This window comes from Zootoca vivipara, chromosome 6, assembly GCF_963506605.1.
Source record: "Zootoca vivipara chromosome 6, rZooViv1.1, whole genome shotgun sequence".
NCBI lineage: Eukaryota > Metazoa > Chordata > Lepidosauria > Squamata > Lacertidae > Zootoca > Zootoca vivipara.
The window spans coordinates 26,263,477-26,287,425 of NC_083281.1; the positions used below are offsets into that span (position 1 = coordinate 26,263,477).

At 43.3% G+C, this 23,949-nt stretch overlaps 1 protein-coding gene and 1 long non-coding RNA gene across 2 annotated transcripts; both read left to right on the forward strand.

Annotated features, from left to right (window-relative positions):
* The first annotated feature begins 408 nt into the window (after window positions 1-408).
* LOC132592376 (uncharacterized) lies at window positions 409-9,251 on the forward strand. The gene is made up of 8 exons (XR_009557840.1): window positions 409-759; window positions 1,695-1,718; window positions 2,979-3,008; window positions 4,061-4,093; window positions 5,141-5,167; window positions 6,976-7,002; window positions 7,429-7,455; window positions 8,907-9,251. It is a non-coding gene; the product is annotated as an uncharacterized LOC132592376 (long non-coding RNA).
* A 1,247-nt stretch (window positions 9,252-10,498) lies between these two features.
* On the forward strand, window positions 10,499-19,141 carry LOC118086295 (basic proline-rich protein-like). Its single transcript, XM_060275272.1, has 14 exons — window positions 10,499-10,557; window positions 11,561-11,584; window positions 12,547-12,576; window positions 15,066-15,092; window positions 16,127-16,153; window positions 16,711-16,761; window positions 16,847-16,885; window positions 16,964-16,999; window positions 17,135-17,167; window positions 17,252-17,287; window positions 17,371-17,403; window positions 17,666-17,695; window positions 17,782-17,814; window positions 18,749-19,141. Exons 1-14 carry the CDS (start codon window positions 10,534-10,536, stop codon window positions 19,139-19,141), a joined length of 816 nt encoding a protein of 271 aa, XP_060131255.1. The 5' UTR covers window positions 10,499-10,533.
* Window positions 19,142-23,949: the final 4,808 nt, after the last annotated feature.

A 23,949-nucleotide genomic window follows, 5' to 3' on the forward strand; every position in this document is an offset into this window, starting at 1 on the left:
AGCCGTCTGATCCTAGTCCTACTGATTTCCATGTCACCCCTCTGTCTAAACAAGTGCTGCCTAGGACCCCAGTCCAAAGCTTAGGGTAAGGGTAAATTATATAGGCTCACCAATCAGTGATCCACTGGGTTGCCAGGGCAGAAGCATCCCAGACCCTGAGACTTCGGGCCCCAAATCTGAAACCTCAGGGTGGTGAAATATTGCTTGAGGAATTCCATGTCAGCTACAACTCTTAAACAGACTGACCTGAAACCAACAAGCATGTTTAATATGAATAGGGATTGCTTCTAATAATAAGTCTGTGTTTAAGGTTTAGGACACCTAAGCAGTCTCATTTCTGATGCGGAAACAAACAAGACCAGATGACATTTTGTATTTGTATTTTTCTAGGATGACAGTGAAGCGAGAGATAACGCATGGGTAAAATAACCTTTATTTACATGAAGTTGCGAATTCTCCTTGCGCCGGGTCTCAAATGGATGTTTACTGTAGGTCTGTGCACCAGGCATAGCTGAGTCCTGAACCAATTCAAGGGAACCGGGAGTTGATTGAGTTGGGCTGAGATAGGCCTGGATGACTGTGGACCTGTTTGGGTAGCTCAAAGCAATCTAGGGCTGTCAGGGGGCAGGACATCAGGTGGGAAGGAGATGCAAGCATTGGGCAAGGGAACTGGCTGGATTTTCCTGGGAGAAGGTAGCCTCTTTGAATAACCAGTGTCTCTTTCCTTTCTAGTGGGAAGACCTCATCAACAGTGTAGAAGTAAGTATCGAGAAAGGTCTCCCTTCTCTGGCTTCTTCATACAATCTCAGTGCTGAGAAAGAGGTTAGCTAAGCAAAGAGAAGTGAAGTTGGCTATTGGGTTGGATTTTTTTTTGAGCCACTCCCGTCTAGCAGGTAGCATGCCAATACTTGTATCAAGATTGTTGTTGTTTAATCGTTTAGTCGTGTCTGACTCTTCGTGACCCCATGGACCAGAACAAGATTCTGTATCAAGATTACCTGGGTCCAAATCTCAGCCAGGAAATTCCCTGTGTGACCACTTGCTCAGCGGGGTCTACCTCACAGGGTTGACAAGATGATTAATAGGGAGGATTAGTTAGCCTGTCCTGAGCTTTTTGAAGAAAGGCAGGATGAAATGGAACCTTCTTCTTCTCCTTCTTCTTTGGTGATCACTCACAGCCGAGTAAGATTGTCTTCCATAAACACGTTTTAAACATGAGCCCGTAAGTGACTGTGAAGGCCAATCCTGGATCCACACGTCTTTCCACAGTGGGGACATACCTTTCCGGATGGGAGTTGATAATGGTGAGGGTTTGCTAAGTGTGCCTTCCTCTTAGCTCCTGAGTTCGAGCGTCTACAAAATCCATGACACCTTTGGTAAAGGCTGTTCTCCAACTGGAGCGCTCGCAGGCCAGTGTTTCCCAGTTGAAATGGAATATGTGTATGGAAACCATCCCATTTTAGTACTGCTGTTCAGGATTCCCTGGAGCAGTTACTTACATAAGAAAAGACAATGTGCTTCAAGTGCATTTGTGCAATTAGTATTTTGTCCAGTCTCTGGCCAAGGTCCACAAGCAATTCTTTCTGGGGGTATGTGCATATGAGCCTGAGCTTCTCATTTCTCTTGTGAAGCCAAGAGAAACAAATGATGAATTTTACATGACTACTACTACTAAATACTGCTATTATTTGTAGAGCCAGCTTGGCGCCAAAAGACAAGTGAGTATAAATCTCATTTCTCCAATTGTGAAAGCTGTAACTTGGGGAGGAAAAATTGCGCATACAGTGGTACCTCTACTTACGAAAAACTCTACTTACGAATGTTTCTACTTACGAATGGAGCTCCGTCCTCCATCTTGGATGTGGTTTAGATAGGATTTTTTCTACTTACGAATTTTTAGATAGGGTTGCTTCTACTTACGAATTTTTTCTCCCAATGCATTCCTATGGGATTCGACTTACAAATTTTTTCGACTTACAAATGTGCGTTCGGAACGCATTAAATTCGTAAGTAGAGGTACCACTGTATAAGTAAAATGTCCTAAGACTTTATCGGGCTGGTAAGGGACTAAACATTAAATGAAAAATAATGGGATGGGAATCTTGATGTGGCTGTATGACTTGCAACCTTCCCAGGGCCGTCTTAAGGGTATCCAGCACCGTGGTGCAAAATCCCTCCGGCGGCCCCCCCCCGGCTTGCTAGGTGCTGCTGGAACTGCGGCTAGCAAGCCTACTGTTGCGAGGGGGCATGGTGGGAACAGCGCACCGAAAGGAGCCCTTTCGGGTGCTGCTCCCGCCGCTCCCCCTCGCCTGGGCAGGCTTGCTAGGCGCCATTGGAACGGCGGCTAGCAAGTCTGCTCTTGCGAGGGGGCGTGGTGGGAACAGGACACCGAAAGGAGCCCTTTCGGGCGCTGCTCCCGCAGCTCCCCCTCGCCTGGGCGGGCTTGCTAGGTGCCGTTGGAATGGCGGCTAGCAAGCCTGCTGTTGCAAGGGGGCGTGGCAGGAACAGCGCACGGCGGAGTATACAGTCAACTGCCCCCTGCAAGTGCAACGGAGGAGGGGCAGCGGCAGAGCTAGGCTGCTTCAGCGGCAGCACCTCGCTTGCCGCCTCGAACATTAGCCCAGCGCCCCTGATGGGGAGGCGCCGTTACGTATCGCGCCACTAAGCCAAATGGAAAGGACGGCCCTGAGCCTTCCTTAGATTTGGACACTGCTCCTAAACTGGAGCTTTGTGCAAATGGCCTCTCAATGGAGAGTGCTTGGGGAACGACAACACTTTTTTCAGGGGGGGGGGGGTAATGCACCTCAGACATATTTTCAGAAAATGCATCTTCTGATATATGACCTAAACTTGAAACTAAAAAGCCCATTTACATTTCAGAATCAGTGTGTGCCAAGGGGTCTGGGCGCCTAGGCAGGTTCTTTTCTCATACTGAAACAAACAAGATCAAATAACATTTGCATTATTATTTTTTGCAGAGTTCTTCAAAGCAATCAAGCCCAGGACTGGTAAAATACATTTTGTTCAATTAAGGTTGTGATTTCTATATCAAGCTGGCACTAGGATTGTGGTCCCCTTGATTCTAATTCAGTTCCCAAGCTTAGAATTTTGCTCTAACAATGCAGTCCTATGCATAACCTCAGAAGCAAGGCTGTCTGCACGCTGTACCTTTAAAGCCCATTCAAAGCACCTTCTTTTCCTCAAGGAATTCTGAGCACTGTACTTGGTTAATGCCTTGCTGGGAATGGAAAACTACGGTGCGTTGAGTGTGCTTTAAAGGTTTAGTTTGCACACAGCCTAAGTCCCTTTGTGTTCAGTGGAGCTTACACTCAGGTCAGCGTCCACAGGATTCTAGGCTAAACATACGTCCCAATGCACAATCCTGCGCATGCCTATTCAGATGTAAGACCAATTGAATTCAATGGACCTTGTTCCCAGGAAATTGAGTACAGGATTTCACCTACAGAGCATCAAAGGAAAGTTGCAAGAGGGAAGTATGAGGACTAGTGGTCTATTGTAGGGGAAGAGATGGAGTAGGTACATTCATAAAAGACCTATGGGTACAACCCAACAACAATTTGTGATGAATCCCCATTGAAAAAGCTCTATATACGAATACCTAAGAGTCATTTGGTTTCAATGGGTCTTAGTTGTGACTTCTTTTTTGGTGGGCTGTGGCATTAGCTGTTTTAAATGGGCCTAGATTCAGGTAGGTAGCCGTGTTGGTATCTGAAGAAGTGTGCATGCACACAAAAGCTCATACCAAGAACAAACTTAGTTGGTCTCTACGGTGCTACTGATTCTAAATGGGGCAACTGACCCCTGCCCTCGCCTCTGCATGCAGCTTGCTAGGTGAATGTGGAACCATGTGATATTCATGTGGAAATTGGTGCTGTGAACCAATGCTGTCTGGCCAGTTCAGGTGTTGGATTTGTACACATATAGCGCTCATAAGATCTCTGGCCATTGAGCCAACTGGCTCCTTTCAGCTTCTTCTTTTGCTGGGGCCGGACTAGGAGATCCAGTCTGTTTGAATAACCAATGTCCCTTTCCCTTCTAGCTTGGAGGAATTTTTGGAGGCGGGAGACAACAAGTAAGTATATGGAAGCAGCCCCCCCCTCTTTTTGGCTATTTTGTTTAAGTTCAGTATCTAGTGAAATAGAGGTTAGCTAAAGATGGAACACAAGTGTACACAAACCATCCCTTTTTACTCGGGGCCTGCTTAAACATTCAGTGGGATCAAGGCCACAGGCATTAATTGCATTTGTGCAATTAATATCAAGTCTTAGAATCATAGATTTGTAGAGCTGGAAGAGACCCCAAGGATCATCAACCCCCTTCAATGCAGGAATATACAGCTGTCCCATACGGGGATTGAACTTGCAACCTTGGCACTATCAGCACCACACTCTAACCAACTGAGCTATCCAGCCATGTTTTGGATGACGTCCCTTAGATGCTCAGGCAATTCTTGCTGGGGATATGTGTTTATGAGCCTGAAATTCTGTGCAATTTGTCATATGGAAGCCAACAAGAATGAATAATGTCTATTTTATTTTGTTTGTTTTTTTGTAGCCTGTGGTCTTGATTCTGTTGAATGGATAAGCAGGCCCTGACTATGGGTGATGATGAGCGATAGAAGCCTCATTTCTCTCGATTGTTAAAGGTGTAATTTTTGGATGGGGAAGTGCACATATAAATGTGTTGAAATGTATAAAGATTACATTGGGCTAGTAAGGGCTAAACATTTAAATGAAGCATAATGGGATAAGACTTTTGGCTTGAACTGACTACATGTAGCTTTCCTTAGAGAAGCAGGCTGCTACTAAACTGTGTGAAGATGGCAGCTTGATATAGAGTAGGGAGACAAATTTACGAAGTGGCCTTCTTTTTCAAGGGTGTGTGTGTGTGTGTGTGTGTAAATGATAAATCTCAAAAAAATTCTCAGGGATAATTGGCCCCTCCACCCCCGAGGAACTCTGTCTCGGCTCTGTCACCTAAACAGGTTTACTTGGAAGTAATAACTCCATTTGATTACAAAAAATAAATGTGTGCTTAAGGGTCTGTGCACCTATGCAGTTTCTTTTCCCATATGGGCACAAACAAGATCAAATAATATTTTAATTTTAATTTTTTGTAGAGTTCTTCAAGAGGAACACAAGGATGGGTAAAATAACTTTTGTTTTCCTGAGGCTGTGATTTATGTGTCAAAATGCAACTGAGATCCTAGTTCCCTTGATTCTGATGCAGCGCCAAAGGCATGTGTGCTTAGAACCACACTCTAACAATGCTATCCTGTGCATATCTCCTTGGAATTAAGTCCTATTGTGTTCAGCAGGGCTTATTCCCAGATAAGCATCTATAGGATTGCATTCTTAATGCTGTACATGAATCGCTGCACAATCCTATGCACAGGTGCCTACCCAGACAAAAGGCTTCGTACACACCATATATTTAAAGCACATTCAGATCACATCTCTCCCTGTCAAAGAATCTTGGGAATTGGAGGATTAAGTTTTACTGGAATTGTAGCTACATGCGGAGTAAAGTTTTGTTCCCTGGGGGAAAGTGTGCTTTAAATGTATGGTGTTCAATGGGACAGCAAACTAGGGTATAGAATTTCACCCTCAGAGCATCAGTGGTAAACCTCAAGAGAGAAACATAAAGGCTAGTGGTCTGTAGAGGGGAAGAGATGTGATAGGCACAGGCAAGAAAGACCCAGTGCACATACATCATGAGAAGTAGTGGATACAACGCATCATAAGAAATAACAGGTACAATGCTCCATTAAGAGCTCCCCATGTAAAAAAACCAAAACCAAAATGTGATCTTCCTATCTCTTAACATCTAAAACGATTTCCATGGGACATAGCTATGACTTCTTTTTGATGGATTTAACTTGCCTTAACTGCTTTGATGATTGCTGTGGTATTAAGTGTTCCACCCTATTAGGAGTCATCCTACACACAAGTAGGACCTCGGCAGAGACACATGCCTGACTGGCATGTTCTCTCCCTCCTGGTTGATCATTTGGGAGCTTCAAAAGCTTTCTTCTGCCTGGACATCACAGCGACTGATGCCAACAGATATCAGCACACTCAGGGATCAACAGAGGGTTCGTGGTTTGCGTAACAGACCTCAGCAGCTCAGCTTTTGGCTAATCTACTTTATTTACATATAAACACACACGGAGCACTGCAACATGGTTCCCTCTCTCTAGCATCAGACAGCAAAGAGAAAAGAACAAAGGACAATAGTCCCACTTCATGGAACACAGTAACACAAACATCCTGTCTTTGTCACTTCCCACTCTATGGAATGATAATATACACCATCATGTGATAAGCAGCAATCCCATGACTGCAGACACAGGAAGTGAATCTTCAACACATCCGTCCTATAAGACTTCCCCTCTTTGCCCAATGGTAGGGCTAGCCCTGGCTATTGAATACAAAGTGGGAAAGCTGCACCGACTGAGGCAGGATGGGGGGGGCAGGAGTCCCAACTTCAATAAAATATCGTGGGTGCACAGGTAAACACCACCCCACATAATCACATGATGCAGTGCACACAAATCATTTGACTGGAAATGCTTATCAACTGGGGGGGGGCTGACACCTTCAAATATTCTATTGTGGGGGACAAAGCCCCCCACAGCCCCTAGGAATTTTCCTGCTGCATTTTAGGATATCCATGCCCTAGTGTTCAGTGTGTGTGTTTGTCATCTCAAACCTATGTGTGAAGCCCCAAAGCGAGAAAGGCAGGTGTGGGGGAGCAGGAAAAAGTGAGGGCAGCAAATAGATGAGAACCCCCCTTTTCCTTGCAAGAAGTTGCCATAGATGTTTCAATATATGTGGTTGTGTGAGGCATTCCCCATCTATATGCCACTTACTGTTACAAATAAATTGTGAAGCGGTTTATGAAAACACACATAAAAAAGCCTTTTTTTAATAATCTATGTTCCCCCCCTTCTAGTGGAAAGATTTTTGGGGAGGCGCACCAGTAAGTATACAGAAGTGTCTTTCTTCTCTGGGTGTTTCCTATCACCTCAATATCTAATATTGAAATCATTTAGCTGAATGAAAAGGTGAAGTTGAGTATTGGGCCAAATTACTAGCATGTCATGACTTGAAGCAAGAAATTGCAAAACATGTCACATGTAAGCTGTTCTGGTTAGAAGATGATGATGAATGTTACTAAATATATTGCCACCCATCACCAGCCAGTCCACGAATTTAAAATTCAAAACTTCAAAGCAATTAAACTACAGTATAGAATGAGTCCTGAAAGCATGCATCATACATGTTTTGGAGGAGAAGGTGTGCACAAGCAGAGGAAAATGTGCAAAGGTTGTTTCAGTTTAATTTCTCACGTGGAAGCCAATAGGGGAAAAAATAACATCTATCCCCCCCCCCCTCCTTCTTGTAGTTTGGTTTGTTCGGCAGCAGAAGGAACGTGAGTATGACAGATTTCATTTCTCTGATTGTAATCTCTTCTCCTTGTCCTTTCTTTGGGCCAGCACCTTGAATATGTGGGCTTATGATCCATCCCTTCCATATTCTTGTAGATGGACACACACAGATAATTATTGTGTCCTTTCTTCCCTTCTTCAATTATTGTATCTAAATTAAGCATGTATAATCCTGGGTACAATGCCTTGTGCTAAGGTTGCTACTTAAAGGTAAAGGTAAAGGGACCCCTGACCATTAGGTCCAGTTGTGACCGACTCTGGGGTTGCGTGCTCATCTCGCATTGGCCGAGGGAGCTATTGGCTGAGTACAGCTTCCAGGTCATGTGGCCAGCATGACAAAGCCGCCTCTGGCAAACCAGAGCAGCACATGGAAATGCCGTTTACCTTCCCCGCTGTAGCGGTTCCTATTTATCTACTTGCATTTTGACGTGCTTTCGAACTGCTAGGTTGGCAGGAGCTGGGACCAAGCAACGGGAGCTCACCCCGTCACAGGGTTTCGAACCGCCGACCTTCTGATCAGCAAGCCCTAGGCTCAGTGGTTTAACCACAGCGCCACCTGGGTCCCAAGGTTGCTACTTACATATCACCAAAGAGAGAGAGCAGAAGATGATACAGACCTGCATAATTTATTTGTAGAGTTGGAAATTAGAGATTTCTATAATTTAAGTAGAACACAGTACATCTTACCCTCGTGGAAGAAGATTGTGACCAGGTGGCCGGTGTGTCTGCTCAGTCTGTTGTCTGTGGGCCACTTCAAAACATCTGCTTTCCCCTTTAACAGTACTTTTTCTTTAAACTGGACTGGTTCAAGAGTCCCTCAAACAGAAGATTGAAAGGCAGCACAGCAAAAATACACATTCTGTAGTTTTAAAAGAAGTTGTATACAACGTATTGGCCACTATATAAGTCGAGTTAATTGTGTCCCCCCCTTTTTATATAAAACAACCAAAAACTCTGGAAATGTAATTTTGGAAAGTGAAAGAGTACATACCAAAGAGAATGTGCAAAGGTCGTGTCAGGCTAGTAACCGGTGAAACAATAAATGAAATACAATGGGATGAGATTGAAGGGGATGGACTTACTTGTAGGCCTTCCTTAGATGCTAAATTAGAGTTGTGTGCAGATGGCCTCTCACTCTTGAGTGTGTGCAGAAAATTCTACAAAATTGTCTACTTTTTCTGAGCTTGGGTGGGTGAGGAAAAAAATTAATCTCAAAAATGTTCTCGGAAAAAGAACCTTCTAAGGAATTCTGGCTCAGCTCTATGACCGAAACAGATTTACTCAAAACTAATAAGCTCTTTTAATTTTATTGGGGGTTGCTTCCAATAACTAAGAGTGTGCTTAAAGATCTGTACACATAAGTAGTTTAATCTTTTATGTGGAAAGCAACAAGATCAAGTAACTTCTCTTTTCTTTTCTTTTTCCTTTTTTGTAGAATGACGACACCCCAAACTGGGTAAAATGCTATATATAAATGTATCTGACATTGTGATTTTTGCATTAAGTTGACACTTATATTCCAATCCCCTTGATTTCAGTGCAGCTCCCAAGTTATATGTGCCTATAACCACACTCTAACAATGGAATCCTACGTATTCCTTCTCAGGATACAAATGCAGTAAATAGATAAATAGGGTAAGCCCCACTGAGTTCAATGTAACTTAGTCCAAAAAGACATGGGGTATAGAATTTTACCCTCTGAGTGTCCCAGAAGAAAATTTTCTGGCCTAGTGGTCTGTTGGCAGATGAGATAGCACAGAATGCACATATACCTTAAGAAAGTGTGGGCACAACACAATGATGTGTGACAAATTCCCATTTAAAAAGCCATAACATGGGCTTTCTAAATGTGAATATTCAAAATTCCATTGATTTAAAAGAAAACTGGGCTGTGTACACATTGCCATTTGCTCTGGCTTGAGTGCACTCCCACTGCTGGTTTTTGAAGCCATTTACACATGACATTAGCCACAACCCTATACCCATATGTGTCCTGTAGCTTCTTGAGACATACTGCCATTTGACACACCTCCCCTCAAACCAGCTTCTATCTGATTTGAAAATGGCAACCACATGCCCTTTGCTCCTGAGCTGGGCTGTTTAGATTTGGGGCAGCTGTTGTGAATGCACAGATGACAGCTTCGTGAATAGGAGTTTGGGAGTGGGCTCAAAGCAGCAGGGACGCCAAACAAGGAGTGCACATTGGATGAAGACATCCCAGCCTCCTCTTTAGTGTGTACAGCAATGCGCTAATGTGACTTGAAACACAGTGGGTGGGTGGGTGGGTGGGAATAACCTTGCTGCATTTTATGTCGCTCACATGTACGAAGCAGGAGTTGTTACTTCCTTCTCTGGTGGGTCATGACGCTATTTCTTTTCACGATATTTCTATTTCTTTTCACGATTGCCACAAGCTCATCGTTATTCTTGCAGGGCTGCTTGGGGAGAGTTGTTGAGACAAACATGGGATCTACCTGACCCCCAACACGCTTCTGCTGAAATTCTAAATGGGGGAACTGACCCTTGCCTTCCTCCAGGGATGTCCTAGGAGGGGCATCTACCTGCACCTTGCTATCTCATTGTGTGGAAGCATGTGATACTTACGTGGGAATGGGTGCTGTGCACAACGTACATGGCTGATTCCACATATGTAGCATCCTTGAAATCTTTATTCTTAGAGCCAACTGGCAGCTTTGGAGATGAAGAGGCTAAACTGAGGTTCTCCTTTCTCATATTGTTGAAGATCCCACCTGGCTTGTAGGTGTGCATTGCAGCCTAGGCAGGGCTTGCTATAGACATTTTCCTAGCTGAGGCAGAGCACCAGGTGTCTCTCTCTCTCTCCTCTACCAACAATTTCTACCTTTTCATGACACCCAAGAACTGATGTCTGAAGTGGCTACCTCACTTTGCCTAAAGCTATGAATGGCCTGGCTGTAGAACATAGGGTGGGTGGGTGGGGCAGGTCCCCAGGCTGCATATTTGGTTCTGGATGTGAGTTTACCATCTTAACCCCATGTCTGGAATCTCTCCTCTTTGAATAACCTACATTCTTTCCCCTCCAGATGAAAAGATTAATCGAGATGCCGGTAAGTAAATGGAAAGGTTTTTCTTCTCTGGTTGTTTCATATACAGTGGTACCTCGGGTTACAGATGCTTCAGGTTACAGACTCCGCTAACCCAGAAATAGTACCTCAGGTTCAGAACTTTGCTTCAGAATGAGAACAGAAATCGTGCGGTGGCAGCGCAGCGGCAGCAGGAGGCCCCATTAGCTAAAGTGGCACCTCATGTTAAGAACAGTTTTAGGTTAAGAAAGGACCTCCAGAATGAATTAAGTTCTTAACCTGAGATACCACTATAATCTTAGTGCCCAATATTGAGATATGTCTGGTATACTAGGCAGTGTGTCAAGACCTGGAGTGAGATGACCAGGATCCAAATCTGAGCCACAGTACTTCCTACATGACTTCTCTCTTAGCAGGCTAGGCAGTCTACCTTAGAGGGTTGATGCAATGAACCCTCTTCATTGAAGAAAAGTGAGATAAAAAAATGTAATATAAGTGGATATAAACCACCCCTTATCTCTCTTCCCACCGCCTGCCCCAGGGCAGTTTATACATTCAGTGGAATCAAATAGGGCTGTACCACTTCAGGCTACAAGTGGTGGGTGGAGGAGTTTACATCTGACATGGCTTTGCTTCCGCTAGAATCCGAAGACCCACCAAATAGAACTAGGTGCAAAAGACACAGACTTAGAGTTAAGTAATTCCAAACCCAGGAATTTGTTCTGAGAAGTAGGGCTCAGCTATTGTACGTAGATGTTAAAAAAAACTTGGGAGACCACTGTGAAATCCTGAAATTCCCTATTGTATAATGGATTCCTCAGTAATTCCTCAGTGTTGCCTTCTGGGATATGTTATCTACGTTGGAGTAGGATGGCTGAAATACAGTACCCCTAATCCCCAAAGACCCTCTACCTAGAAGGTAACCATATTTAGTGACAACAAAACCCACCAAGAGATCCAGAAGGATGTCCTGTTTGCTCTTACGAAGTTAAGAAACTCTGAATAATTTATTCCTTTTTCCTTATAGATGGATATCTTAGAAAGAGTGAAAGTAAGTAATGCTTTCTATATTAACAGATTCATATAATTTCAGTGTCTCATCCTGAGCCAAGGGTTTGTGTAATGGAGTGTGTGTGTGTGTGTGTGTGTGTGTGTGTGTGTGTGTGTAAAGATTGGTATTGGACTGGATTTGAGCCAGTGTGATACAGAGAATGACAGAACTGGAGTGGTGAAACCTTGATTAAAATCTCTGATTAGCCATGTATGTACCCATGTAAACTTTTGGGTCAAAGATAAAATACTCAGAAATAACTTCTTTTCCTCATTTTATTTGTCATATAACACAGCTGATCAAAAACCACAACAAAAACTAACAATGGCAGACACAAATCATACACGCATACATACATCAAATTATTTATGCATTTTGTAACTTAAAATTAATGTTCAACGAGACTGATCCCCAGGTTTGCATGTATAATATTTTTAGCTAAATCTGCAAAAGTTAAGCATTTCCAGCAACCTACTGAAAATAAACCAGTCATTCCAATACATAAATATGGCTGTGCTGGCTGAGGCTGATGGGAGTTGTAGTTCAACAGGTCTTAATGTTACCACATTGAGAAAGGGGCAGCACACAAGACCCCATGTCTCCAACACAGCCAGACAGATGTTTCCTGCTTAGGCAAAATTCCTGAGTAGAGTTATTGAACCATGGGTGGTGGTTGTTCTCAGAAAATATGACAGGTCTGTTTCTTGTCATTGAGGGCCCATCCACACTTTCATTTGCCCCATGATTTCAAGTGATTTCAAGTCACAAATTCGAGAGGTGGTTGTTTGTCGTTTTTGTTCCGCCGCTTTCCCTGTGGAAACCTCCTGCTGAATTGGAACAAACAGAATCCACAGAAAACCCAATGGGCCCTGAAATAATGGGCACCTTTCTGCTACTTTAGGAATCATTTTAATGAAGTGCTACTTAAAGTAACTCCTACTGCCCCCCCCTTTATTTTATAGGAAGCGTTTTCTAAGAAGAATTCTCAAAACGTGAGTACGGCAGGCGGGGTGGGAGTGGGGGAGGATGTTCACAATTCTGCTATTCCAAAGGCAAGCAAGGTTTGGCATGAATGTGAAGAGCCTTCCAGTTCTCTAAGTAAGTTTGCAGTTAGAGTAATTCCACAGCTTTTTGTCCCAGAGAATGAAAAGGTCACATACTGTCAGGGTCACCAGATGTGTTGGATTTGTCAGGTTAACTTTGATACTCCTGGGCATGGTCAATGAATTGGCTGCGGGCAAAGGAATTGGGCATTTGTGTCTTTCTAAAAGAATAGAGGGAATTGGTTTGCCAAAGATGCAGTGGTTGAAACATTCAAACACACACCGGGGATCAAAAATCTGTTTCGTTTTAGTTCATGGTAATTGGAAATGTACATGCAGATCTCGAATCAAATTCTCTGAGAAAAGGTATTGGATCTCACATAACAAATGAGCAGAAGATACATTTTTTTCACTGTAAAGCCATCTTCTGGAAAAGCTGCCAGACTTGTTTAGATGTTACAGTGTTTATGTTGGAGTACAATCTTTGTATAAAAGACTGGCTATTGTACTGCAACAATACTGCCTGAACCCAAACAAAACACAATCAATGAGTATTTTTAAAAATATGGGGAGGCAATATGCAGTTACAATGTTTGAGGCCAGCATTGTTTGGCTTTTGCAGAATATCTGAGAGAACAAATGGTACCAATTCAGGGGGGAAATGGCTATAAAAGCCTTGGTGAGGAACTCAGGTTTACCAATGCACAATGGGTAAAATAACCCAATTTAATGAAAGCAACGATGAAGAAAATTATTTATTACCTGCCCTCCAACCCAAGGTCCCAGGGCAGGTCCCAGCAATTGGAAAAAAATGTTAAAAACAATTTAAAACAAATGACAATCATAATGATAGGGTGGGTCCCAAAAATATACATCTCAAGTGTCCAAGGCAAGGGTAGAATGAAGTCTCTCCAGGATTCTTCAAAAACTGCTCAGTGAAGGCACCAGATGCACCTCTGTGGGGAGAGAATTTCAGAATTTAGGGGCTGCCATGGTCTGAGAATGCCCTTTCTCGCCCACCTCTACTGAGCTTCTGAAGGTAATGAAACTACCAAGAGGTCTCCCTCTGCATAACTTAACACTTGAGAGGGACTGTAAGGAAGAAGGTGCTCTTTCAGATATTTGGGGCCCAAGTCGTGTCCTCCATCATGGAGTGCACGTGTTGCGGTGAGATCACCATAAACTGCCTCCTTGTTGTGGGGCGGGACTGTTTAGATGGCCACCATGCCCCATTGGTTGCCCTTCGGTTGCTGGGGCAGAAATTTGGCTACGGGGATGGGAATTGGCTGCCGAGGGGCTATAAAAGTTGCTGCACATCGATAGAGACCTTCTCTTTCTTTCGAAGTGCAGCAGATCACCCGCCCTCCTCTCCCTATTTAGACTTGCTATTTTGGCCTTGCCAAGCCTGTCTAGGGGTCATCTGTTTTTGGAGCAGGGGTCCAGTAGGAATTTTGCCATTTGGCTGATTGGCTGGTGCCACTTGGTTTTTGCCTACCATGTAGCAAATTGTCAACTTTGTAAGGTTGGCGGTTAGGTATTAGTTTATTGTTTGGGGGAGGGGACGTGGTTGGCTGTGCCTGCCCCTCCATTGCTGCTGCTAGGGAATTCCATTAAAGGAATCCAGGGGCTTGCCTGACTTTTGCCCAAACCCTGTCAAAGGGCTAGGGCCACGTCAGAGCCCCTGGGAGCATCTGGGGTGAGCTGTGAGATCGAAGCAGCTTCTCACTCCCCCAGGATGCTTTCCCGTCTTGACATATGGTGGAGCCCAGTGTCAGTTCTGCTTCTGCCAACATGCAGGTTCAGGTAGTCTGGGACCAATTCCTAAGCAACCTCTCGCATGCTGTAATCAATAAAGTTGTGGCCAAACTAATGCCAAAAACCTAAAACTAAAATTCTGTGTCTATCGTGTCTTCATTTTTTGGGGTGGTTTTGGAGGTCTTCAGGGCATTAAACACTAGCGTAAACACTTTAATTTGAGCCTGGGAACAAACTGGCAACCAATGCAGCTGTTGTACAACAGGGCTCATATCTAAATGAAACCCCAGCCAGCAATCTGGCTTCATTTTGAACCAATTGAAGTTGTCTTCAAAGGCAGCCCCACCTAGAGCATACCACAATAACCCAGCCTGGAAGTTAACAGAGTACATAGCACAGTGGGCCAAAAGGGGCCAGAGCTGGGGAACCAGCTGCAGCTGGAAAAAGGCAATCCTAGCCAATGAGGCCACCTGAGCCTCTGGTGAGAGTGTTGGATACAGGAGAACAGCCAAACTATGGACTTGTTTCTTCTAGGAGAGTCTAACCTTGTCCAGAACAGCCCATCTCTCCACCTCCTGGATTTGAGAAATCAGGACACAGAATACCCCCATCTTTTCATAATAGCTCTCTTAAGGAACTGGAGTAATTAACTCTTCATTTGTTTCTTATCTTTTTCTTTCAAGAATAACCACTATCAATGGCCGTTTCAAGTAAGTAGTGCCAATTTTCTTTTCTGATTTCCTGAGATCTTTTGATGAAGGGTGGTATATAAATTAGACTAATTATAATAATTGAATTAAAGTAAACATTTGTGCATAAAGCACAACAAGCAACTCCTGGCTTCTTTGTTTATTACTTTTCTTATGGCCAATTCACATGTACTGTATGTACATGTACTGTACTGTATGTACATGCTTCTAGCTACCATCCCAAACAATCCATCGTATACAGCCAGGCCCTACGTTACAACCACATGTGTTCCAACTCTACAGTCAGAGAATCTCACCTAAGAGATCTACAGCCCTTGCTTCCCTCCCCTCCCCCCTGCAAGATCAATTGCAGTCATTAACAGTCGTTAACAGTCATCAACAGGTTTACCACTCCTATCAGCCCATCACCATTTCCATCACCACCCCCTCTGAATATACATAAGGGTCTGGTTACTTCTGTTTCAGTGTATCTGAAGAAGTGTGTATGCACACGAAAGCTCATACCAAAATAAAAACTTAGTTGGTCTTTAAGGTGCTACTGAAGGAATTTTTTTATTTTTTTCGACTCAGACCAACACGGCTACCTACCTGTAACTAGATGTATGTACACTGTTAGGGACAAAATGTAGGAGTTATTTTTTATTAAAAATTTATCCTATGCATGAGTAGATAATTCAAGAGGCCACCACTGCCTTATACTGAGTCAGATCATGTGCACCTACCATATGCCTGCAAATTCCATCTGCTGCCTTGAAAAGGGGTGAAAATATATACATAGCTGTTTTTAGATTCCCCATTATAGTGAATGGGGAAAAGTTAGACCTTGCTTTTAACAGACTGTATTTGGTCCTGATCCCAAGTTGAATTATAAAGACGCTGAAACAGATCAAGCTGCTTCCCAAAGATACAAGGCGTATCTTGTGGTTGGTGCACACGCCTAATGCCTATATAAGCTTGGACTTCTGCCATGTTTTTTGTTTAAAAAAAGTTTATTAAAAAACTAACAAAACTTTTATTTTATTTTATTTCTGTAGAGTAACGCTGGTTCTTACCAACAACAGGTGAGTATGACAAATTTGGTTTGCCTCCTTGTTTCATATCCTATGGTAGGTAAGTGAGCTACCATATATATATATATATAAGTAATAGAGCCATAGAGCGGCACATGATCCAAAGAGTTGAAAAGCTACCGTATTTCCATGTGCCTAAGAGGCCTTTGGACTTGTTAGGCAGCAATTTATCACTTCCTCATGCCTCAGGCAATTTCATTTTTGGAGTTAAAAAGTGTGTTATATGGCAAAGGAATCCAGCCCTGAAGCGGGGGGGAATCCAAATTTCTCTGGGTGCTTATATTTAGACTGGTCTTGCCTAAAGTATTTATTTGGACTCACAAGTAGGTATGCTCGCTACTTTCTGGTACATGTCACGGGCAACGCCTCACTTTACATGAGTTTACACTTGCACGAGTTCTTCACAGAACTCATCATTTAAAAAGCTGTTATTGCATCATCTTTTTTAAAAAAATCAAGACTTTATTATGAAGCTAAAATAACAATCCAGTAAGAAATATGAAATAAAGGAAAATGAAAATAATGCAAACGGTTCCTTCCTTCGTCAGCCTCCCCCACCACCTCAGCAGTATCCAGGAGCAGGCGTATATTTATATGCTGTGAGTATTAATTTACTACCAACAGGATTTCACATCCTTTGGATTGTTTTTGAAATGTAAGCATTTACTTCCCTTTCTCATTTAGCCCGCTCCTCCACCACCAAATCAAGGAAATGGACAGCCTGTAAGTATTAGTTTCTTAAAACAAGATTTTAAGCCGTTTTATTTTATATGCAAGCATTTACTTTCCTTTCTCTTTCAGGGTTCTCAGCCATATCCAGGATATCCAGGACAGCCTGTAAGTATTAGGCCACTTCCAGGATGAACACTTAATAAAAAAGTCATCTGGAGGAGCACTTGATTTGCTACAAAAAGTATCTTATATTTGTGTATTGTTTTAGAATGGAAATGATTTCTTTTTTCTTTCTTTCAGTCTTCGGTATCATTTGGAATGTATGGACAACCTGTGAGTATTATTTTCCTACCACCATGATTTTACATCATTTGCATTGTTTTTGAAATAGAAACATTTCCTTCCTTTCTCTTTTAGCCTCCTCCCCCACCAAATCAAGGAAATGGACAGCCTGTGAGTATTAGTTTCTTAGAACAAGATTTTAAGTCTTCTTTATTGTATTGGAATGCAAGCATTTTCTTCGCTTTCTCTTTCAGGGTTCTCAGCCATATCAAGGATATGGACAGCCTGTAAGTATTAGGCCACTTCCAGACTACTGCTATTTTTGAATGGGGTTCAGTCACATACCGACAAGTTCAGGTTGCACAATTAAATTGATCTGATGCCCTTGCACAACATTCCTTCCTCCAGCCCTCTGCAAATTAGACTGTTTCCTATAAGGAAAGTAACAGGAAAAGTGGGGGGTGACACTAGCTTGACACACTACTTTATAACCTGCCAGCAAACAAATCATAATGAATGCCCAACAAACAGTCCTTCCTTCTCTTTTAGCCTCCACCGCCATTTGCATATGGACCACCTGTGAGTATCAATTTCCTAGAAACAGGATTCTGCATGATTTGCATTGTTTTTGAAATTGAAGCATTTTTTTTCCTTTTCTCTTCCAGCCTCCTCCTCCACCCAGTGGAAATGATCAACCTGTAAGTATTAATTTCCTACAAGCAGGATTCTACATGTTTTGCCCAATAAACAACTGATGTTGTTTTCCAACCTCCCCACGAATTTTCTGCAAATGGTTCAGGTTGAATGTTAAATAAGGAGGCTGGCTGCATGGCTGCAACCTTAACTTCCTACAAATCAGATTTGCAAGCATTCCCATCCCCTTCTTTTCACCTCTTGTGAAAGGTGCCTCTGGAGTGTCAGTATTTTACAGGAGGGATTCAGGCACATAGCAGAACTTTAGCTTAGAGCAATTAAAGTAGATTAAAGGCATCTGTTGCTATAGCACAACAAATCCACTTTATAAATGAACGTGAGGCTGTGTCCACACTTTCGTTTATCATACATTTGCTTCATTTCCAGTGCTGGTTTTTAATACCATATTCACATGACATTATATTAAATGCATGGGCACCCTGTAATTTGAAATGTGAAATACAGTGGAACTTGGGTGTTGAACATAATCCATTCCGGAAGACCATTCGGCTTCCGAAATGTTCGACAACTAAGGCACAATGGGCGGTCACCAATTTCAATGGAGAAAATTGAGAAACGTGCCTTGGAAGCCGTTCGATAACAGAAGCAATTACTTCTGGGTTTTCAGCGTTTAAAACTTTAGCATTTGGCTTCAGAGATGCTTGAAAACTGAGGTTCCTCTGTATTACCGTTTGATTCATTGTTTCTCAAACCAGTTTCAGGACGATTGGATTCAGCCATTCCTATGACACTAAGCCATGCTCATGTCAACAGCTAGATGGAAAGTGCTGTGAAATACTTTCAGGTGGTAATGTGAACACACCCTGACTCTTTGTCAGGGGCGTCTTAGCCATAGAGGCTACTGGCGCAAGGCACCACGGCGCCAAGTTCTGGAGGCGCTTTGGAGGGCGCCTCTGCCATGCCGCGTTGTGCCCGGAGCCTCCTCCCTGCCGGAGGAGCAGCTCTCAAGCCCCGCCAGCAGCGCCACCCTCGCCCGCCTCTTCTCAGGCTGCGGGCGCCGTTGCAGGGAAGCCGGCCGCGAGCCTCCTGTCGGCGCTGCAGCCAGGGCTGCCTGGACGGCAGCACCGCACAACCACTTTGCCTGAGGCGGATCACAGCTGGCAGCGTCCCTGCCCGTTAGGCTGCCCCCACCGGTGGCCTGCCATGCCTGGCCCTGCCCGGCGGAGCGTGTGTCTGGCTTCGCCGCTGCTGGTCCTGCTTGCGGCGGGCGAAAAGCAGAAGCCATGGCATGGCGGTGTCGGGGCAGGGGGAGTGGCGCCTCGGAGGTTTTCCGGCTGGGAAAGGGGGGCGTGGATCCGGAGGGACCTATGAACCACGGCGCTGGATAGGCTTAAGACAGCCCTGCTCTTTGTGGTTTGGAAAGTGAAATGCAATGAAAAAATGATTAATGGGAAGATTAAAAAAACAAGCAAATTGGGATGAATGCAAGACAAATTATCATCATCATTTAATTGCCCAACAGACAAATCAGAACAAATGCTCAATAAAGGCCACAGTTCGCAAAAGCTTTGAAGAAGCAAATCAGGATGAACATTCAATAAATAAGTCATCTGGAGGAGCACTTGATTTCCTCCAAAAATATTTTATATTTGTGTATTGTTTTGGAATGTAAACGTTTCCTTCCTTCTTTGTTTCAGCCTTCAGTATCATTTGGAATGTATGGACCACAAGTGAGTATTATTTTCCTACCAGTGTGATTTTACATCATTTGCATTATTTTTGAAATACAGTCGTCCTCTGGTTACGAACTTTATTCGCTCCAGAGGTCCGCTCTTAAGCTGAAACCGTTCTTATCCTGAGGCGCGCTTTTGCTAATGGGGTCTCCCGCTGCGCGTGCGCCTCTGGCGTGTGATTTCCGTTTGCATCCTGGGGCAAAGTTCGCAACCAGGAGCAGCTACTTCCGGGTTAGCAGAGTTTGTAACCCGAAGCGTTCGTAACCAGAAGCACCACTCTAGAAGAATTCCCTTCCCTTTCTCTTTCAGGACCCTCAACCATATCCAGGATATGGACAGCCTGTAAGTATTAGGCTACTTCCAGAGCGATGCTAAATGGGGTTCACTCACATACTGACAAGTTCAGGTGGCACAAATTGATTTGATGCCCTTGCACACGAATCCTTCCCCCACTGCTCTGTAAACTGGACTTTTTGCAATGAGGAAAGTAATAGGAACAGTGTGGGATGACACTTGCTTGACCCAGTGTTTTATAACCTCTCAGAAAACAAATCAGAATGAATGCCCAATAAACATTTATTTCCCTTTATCTTTCAGCCTCCACCAGCTGGTGAAAATCAGCAACCTGTGAGTATTAATTTCCTATATGCAGGAATTTACAGCTTTTGTATTGTTTTGAAAAGCAAACATTTCCTTCTTTTTCTCTTCCAGCCTCCTCCTAGTGGAAATGATCAACCTGTGAGTATTAATTTCCTACAAGAAGGATTCTACATGTTTTGCACAATAAACAACTGATGTTGTTTTCCAACCTCCCCACGAATTTTCTGCAAATGGTTCAGGTTGAATGTTAAATAAGGAGGCTGGCTGCATGGCTGCAACCTTAACTTCCTACAAATCAGATTTGCAAGCATTCCCATCCCCTTCTTTTCACCTCTTGTGAAAGGTGCCTCTGGAGTGTCAGTATTTTACAGGAGGGATTCAGGCATATAGTGGAATTTTAGCTTAGAGCAATTAAACTACATTAAAGGCCTCTGTTTCTATAGCACAACAAATCTACTTTATAAAAGAATGCGAGGCTGTGTCCACACTTTCGTTTATCATACAGTCACTTCATTTCCAGTGCTGGTTTTTTTATTCCATATTCACATGACATTATATTAAATGCATGGGCACCCTGTAATTTGTTGTGAAATATTGCTGTTTGATGCAATGTTTCTCAAACCAGTTTCAGGACGATTGGATTAAGCCATTCCTATGACACTAAGCCATGTTCATGTCAACAGCCAGATGGAAAGTGCTGTGAAATGCTTTAAGGTGGTAATGTGAACACACCCTGACTCTTTGTGGTTTGGAAAGTAAAACGCAATGAAAAAATGATAAATGGGAAGATGAAGGGGTGGGATGCAAAGCAGGATAAATGCAGGATGAATGGTCATTATCATTTAACTGCCCTACAGACAAATCAGAACAAATGCTAAATAAAGGCCAGGCACAGTTCACAAAAGCTTTGAAGAAGCAAATCAGTATGAACATTCAATAAATAAGTCATCTGGGGGATCACTTGATTTCTTACAAAAAAAGTATTTTATATTTGTGTATTGTTTTGGAATGCAAACGTTCTCTCCCTTCCTTTATTTCAGATTTCAGTATCAGGTGGAATAAATGGATCACCTGTGAGTATCAATGTCCTAGAAACAAGATTTTATATCATTCAACTTGTTTTTGAAATGAAAGCATTTCCTTCATTTTCTCTTTCAGCCTTCACCACCACCTGGCGGAAGTCAACCTGTGAGTATCAATTTCCTACAAACAGGATTCTAAATATTTTGCATTGTTTTGAAATAGAAGCATTTCCTTCCTTTTCTCTTTCAGCCTCCACCACCACTTGGCGGAAGTCCATCTGTGAGTATTAATTTCCTACAAACAGGATTCTACATCTCTTTTATTGCATTGAAATAGAACCATTTCCTTCCTTTTCTCTTTCAGCCTCCTCCTCCACCTAGCGGAAGTCAGGAACCTGTGAGTATTAATTTCCAAGAAGCAGTATTTTGCATCCTGATTGAGCAGTCCAATGAGGAAGGGGATATCTGTCCTGGTAGTACCAGCAAATCCTGAGCCCTGCCCATCTTGCCCCAGTCAGCACAGCTAGAGCTCAGAACAATTTCTGTAGTAGGCAATGTACATAAGTTCATTTAATCATTTTTATACTTCTTATTGGCTACCACTTATATATTTAATTTTTTTAATTCCTGCATATATAGGTGAAAGAAATATATCATGTTTAGACTTCAATCAGTTTCTTGCATTTAGTGATTGGTCAGGAATTATATCCTCTAAGTTTGGTCTTCTTACTCAGGAAAAGAAGTATACTAACCTTAGGGTTGTGTTATGTCTTGCCTCTTTCAGAGATCTTCAGGGTCTCTGTTCCCCCACAGAACATTCTTAGTAATACAATGCAATGCTTCTTGTCAGTTTTAAGAATGCCCCCTATGAATAAGCAATGACAGAAACTAAGCAGAATCGTTTTAATTTATTTCAACCATTAATGTGTTTTCATTGCTTTCACGTAGATAGTTAGACATAAACGGGAGTGCATTCTTTTCATTTTTCATCATTTCAGAAACGAAAGCGCACTTGTTTAGTTTTCTTTTCCTTCACCTCTTATGTAGCGTTGATGTACAGTAATATAGGGGAAGCTCAGTACAGTGCACTTTAATAGCCTTCAGCGAACAGCCATTGTAACTTTCCAGAGAACACAAAGTTAAATTTCAGAAGTACAAATTCAGTTTTTTACTGGGAGAGAAACTTTCATTTCCAACTGTAAGGACTGTGCAGCCAACAAAGAGATACAAGTGATCTGGATGTGGCTCAGTTACCCCTTAGGTGAACTGGCAGGCAGAGCTATTAACAGCATAAGCTGGAAGACTGGATGCTCAGGGTTCAAGTAGCCCTGTGAATATGAGCATAATAACATCAACTTGGGATAGTAGTAATTTACTGAGATTAATTGTGGCAGACTGGTTAGAGCAGGGGTCCCTAGACTATGGCCCAGGGGCCATATACGGCCCCCGGGGCTCTTTTATGCGGCACTCAGGGCCCCCCGCGGCCTGTTGCCGCCGCCGCCCGCTCTTACCAGCGTGGTGCGGTGTGGCTGCCAACTTCGGACCCGGAAAAAAGACGGAAATAGCTTGTGCGCACGCGCAAGCGTCATTTCCGGCATACTTCCGGGTCGAAGGAGGCTTCTGCACATGTGCACAAGCTCTTTCCAGGTTGGGAGTGTGCCAGAAATAGCTTTTGCGCATGCGCATGGGCGTGCACAGCCGTGCGTTCCCGCCCCCCGTGCGCTCCCCCACCCTCCGGTCCACCACGCGATTGGCACGGCGGGCATCCGGCCCAAAGCCGGGTAAGTTTGGGGAACCCTGGGTTAGAGTCACTCCACTTTAGCAAATGCATCGTTATGTTCCAACTCTAGGGGGCCAAGACGTCTTCAGTCCCCTTGATACTTGTTAGAAGGGGCCCAGCCCCCTTATATGTTGAGGGGGCCCAACACGTGTGTGTGTGTGTGTGTCACAGCTTTAGTGCTCAGCTCCTCCAGATGTCATGTGCATGATGCGCCCCAGACCCCTTGAAACTTGGGGGCAACCTGGCGCCTCTTGTTATCTTCAGTTGGCAGTTACATATGTGGCAATAAGGGGAAGGGGATATGGGAAATATAGCCATATGACAATGAAATGCAAAAAAAAAGAACAGTCTGCAACGATTCAGTATAAAACCTGATGAGCAAAATGGTCATTCATAGCAGCTGTAATTGTGAACACAATCCCCCCTTCTCTGCTGTGGGGCAGGAAGTTATTAATATTACATCTTCAGTGGTTACGGAAAAGAAGTGTTTTGGAGTACACGAAATAAGGTTTTGTGTTTTGAAAGAGCTGCCTGCTTCAAGCTCTCTTTAAACCTTTATGAAATAAAGCTTGAAATAGATGGCTATTTCAAAATGATCTTATAATCTACCCAAATACTTTATTGTCTTTTTAAAAGCAAACTTCCCTTTCAAACTGAAGCACTCGGTGGAAGATTCTTGACACCCACTCAAAAAAGAAACAGCAGGTTCTCCACAGATCCAGTTGTTTCTTATTATAATGTCTACTTTCCCCGTTTTACAACATGCTTATGTGCAGTTAGCCATGCCCTTATTGCCTTTTCCATTCCTCCTTAGAAGCCTAGCTTGAGTGTTTCCTGTACCTTTTCAGGATGCAATCATTTGTAGGATCCACTTGATGTCCTCAGTAGCCTCTTATTTAATCTTTTCAAGTGCTTTCTAAAATAGTGACTTAATGATGCACCCTCACCCACTCCTTCTAGCAATTACATGATGATTTTTTCCCCGTGAGTTCAAGCGCATCAACGTTCTTGTTGTTTTGCACTTGGTCTGAGATGGTTGCCTGC

Bases quoted from the DNA above. Each gene is read 5' to 3' on its own strand.
- LOC118086295 (XM_060275272.1), top strand. From the start codon at position 10,534: ATGAAAAGATTAATCGAGATGCCG. The intron at 11,585-12,546 runs GTAAGTAATGCT...TTTATTTTATAG, and splicing joins ATATCTTAGAAAGAGTGAAA to GAAGCGTTTTCTAAGAAGAA. The intron at 17,000-17,134 runs GTAAGTATTAGG...TCTTTCTTTCAG, and splicing joins CAGGATATCCAGGACAGCCT to TCTTCGGTATCATTTGGAAT.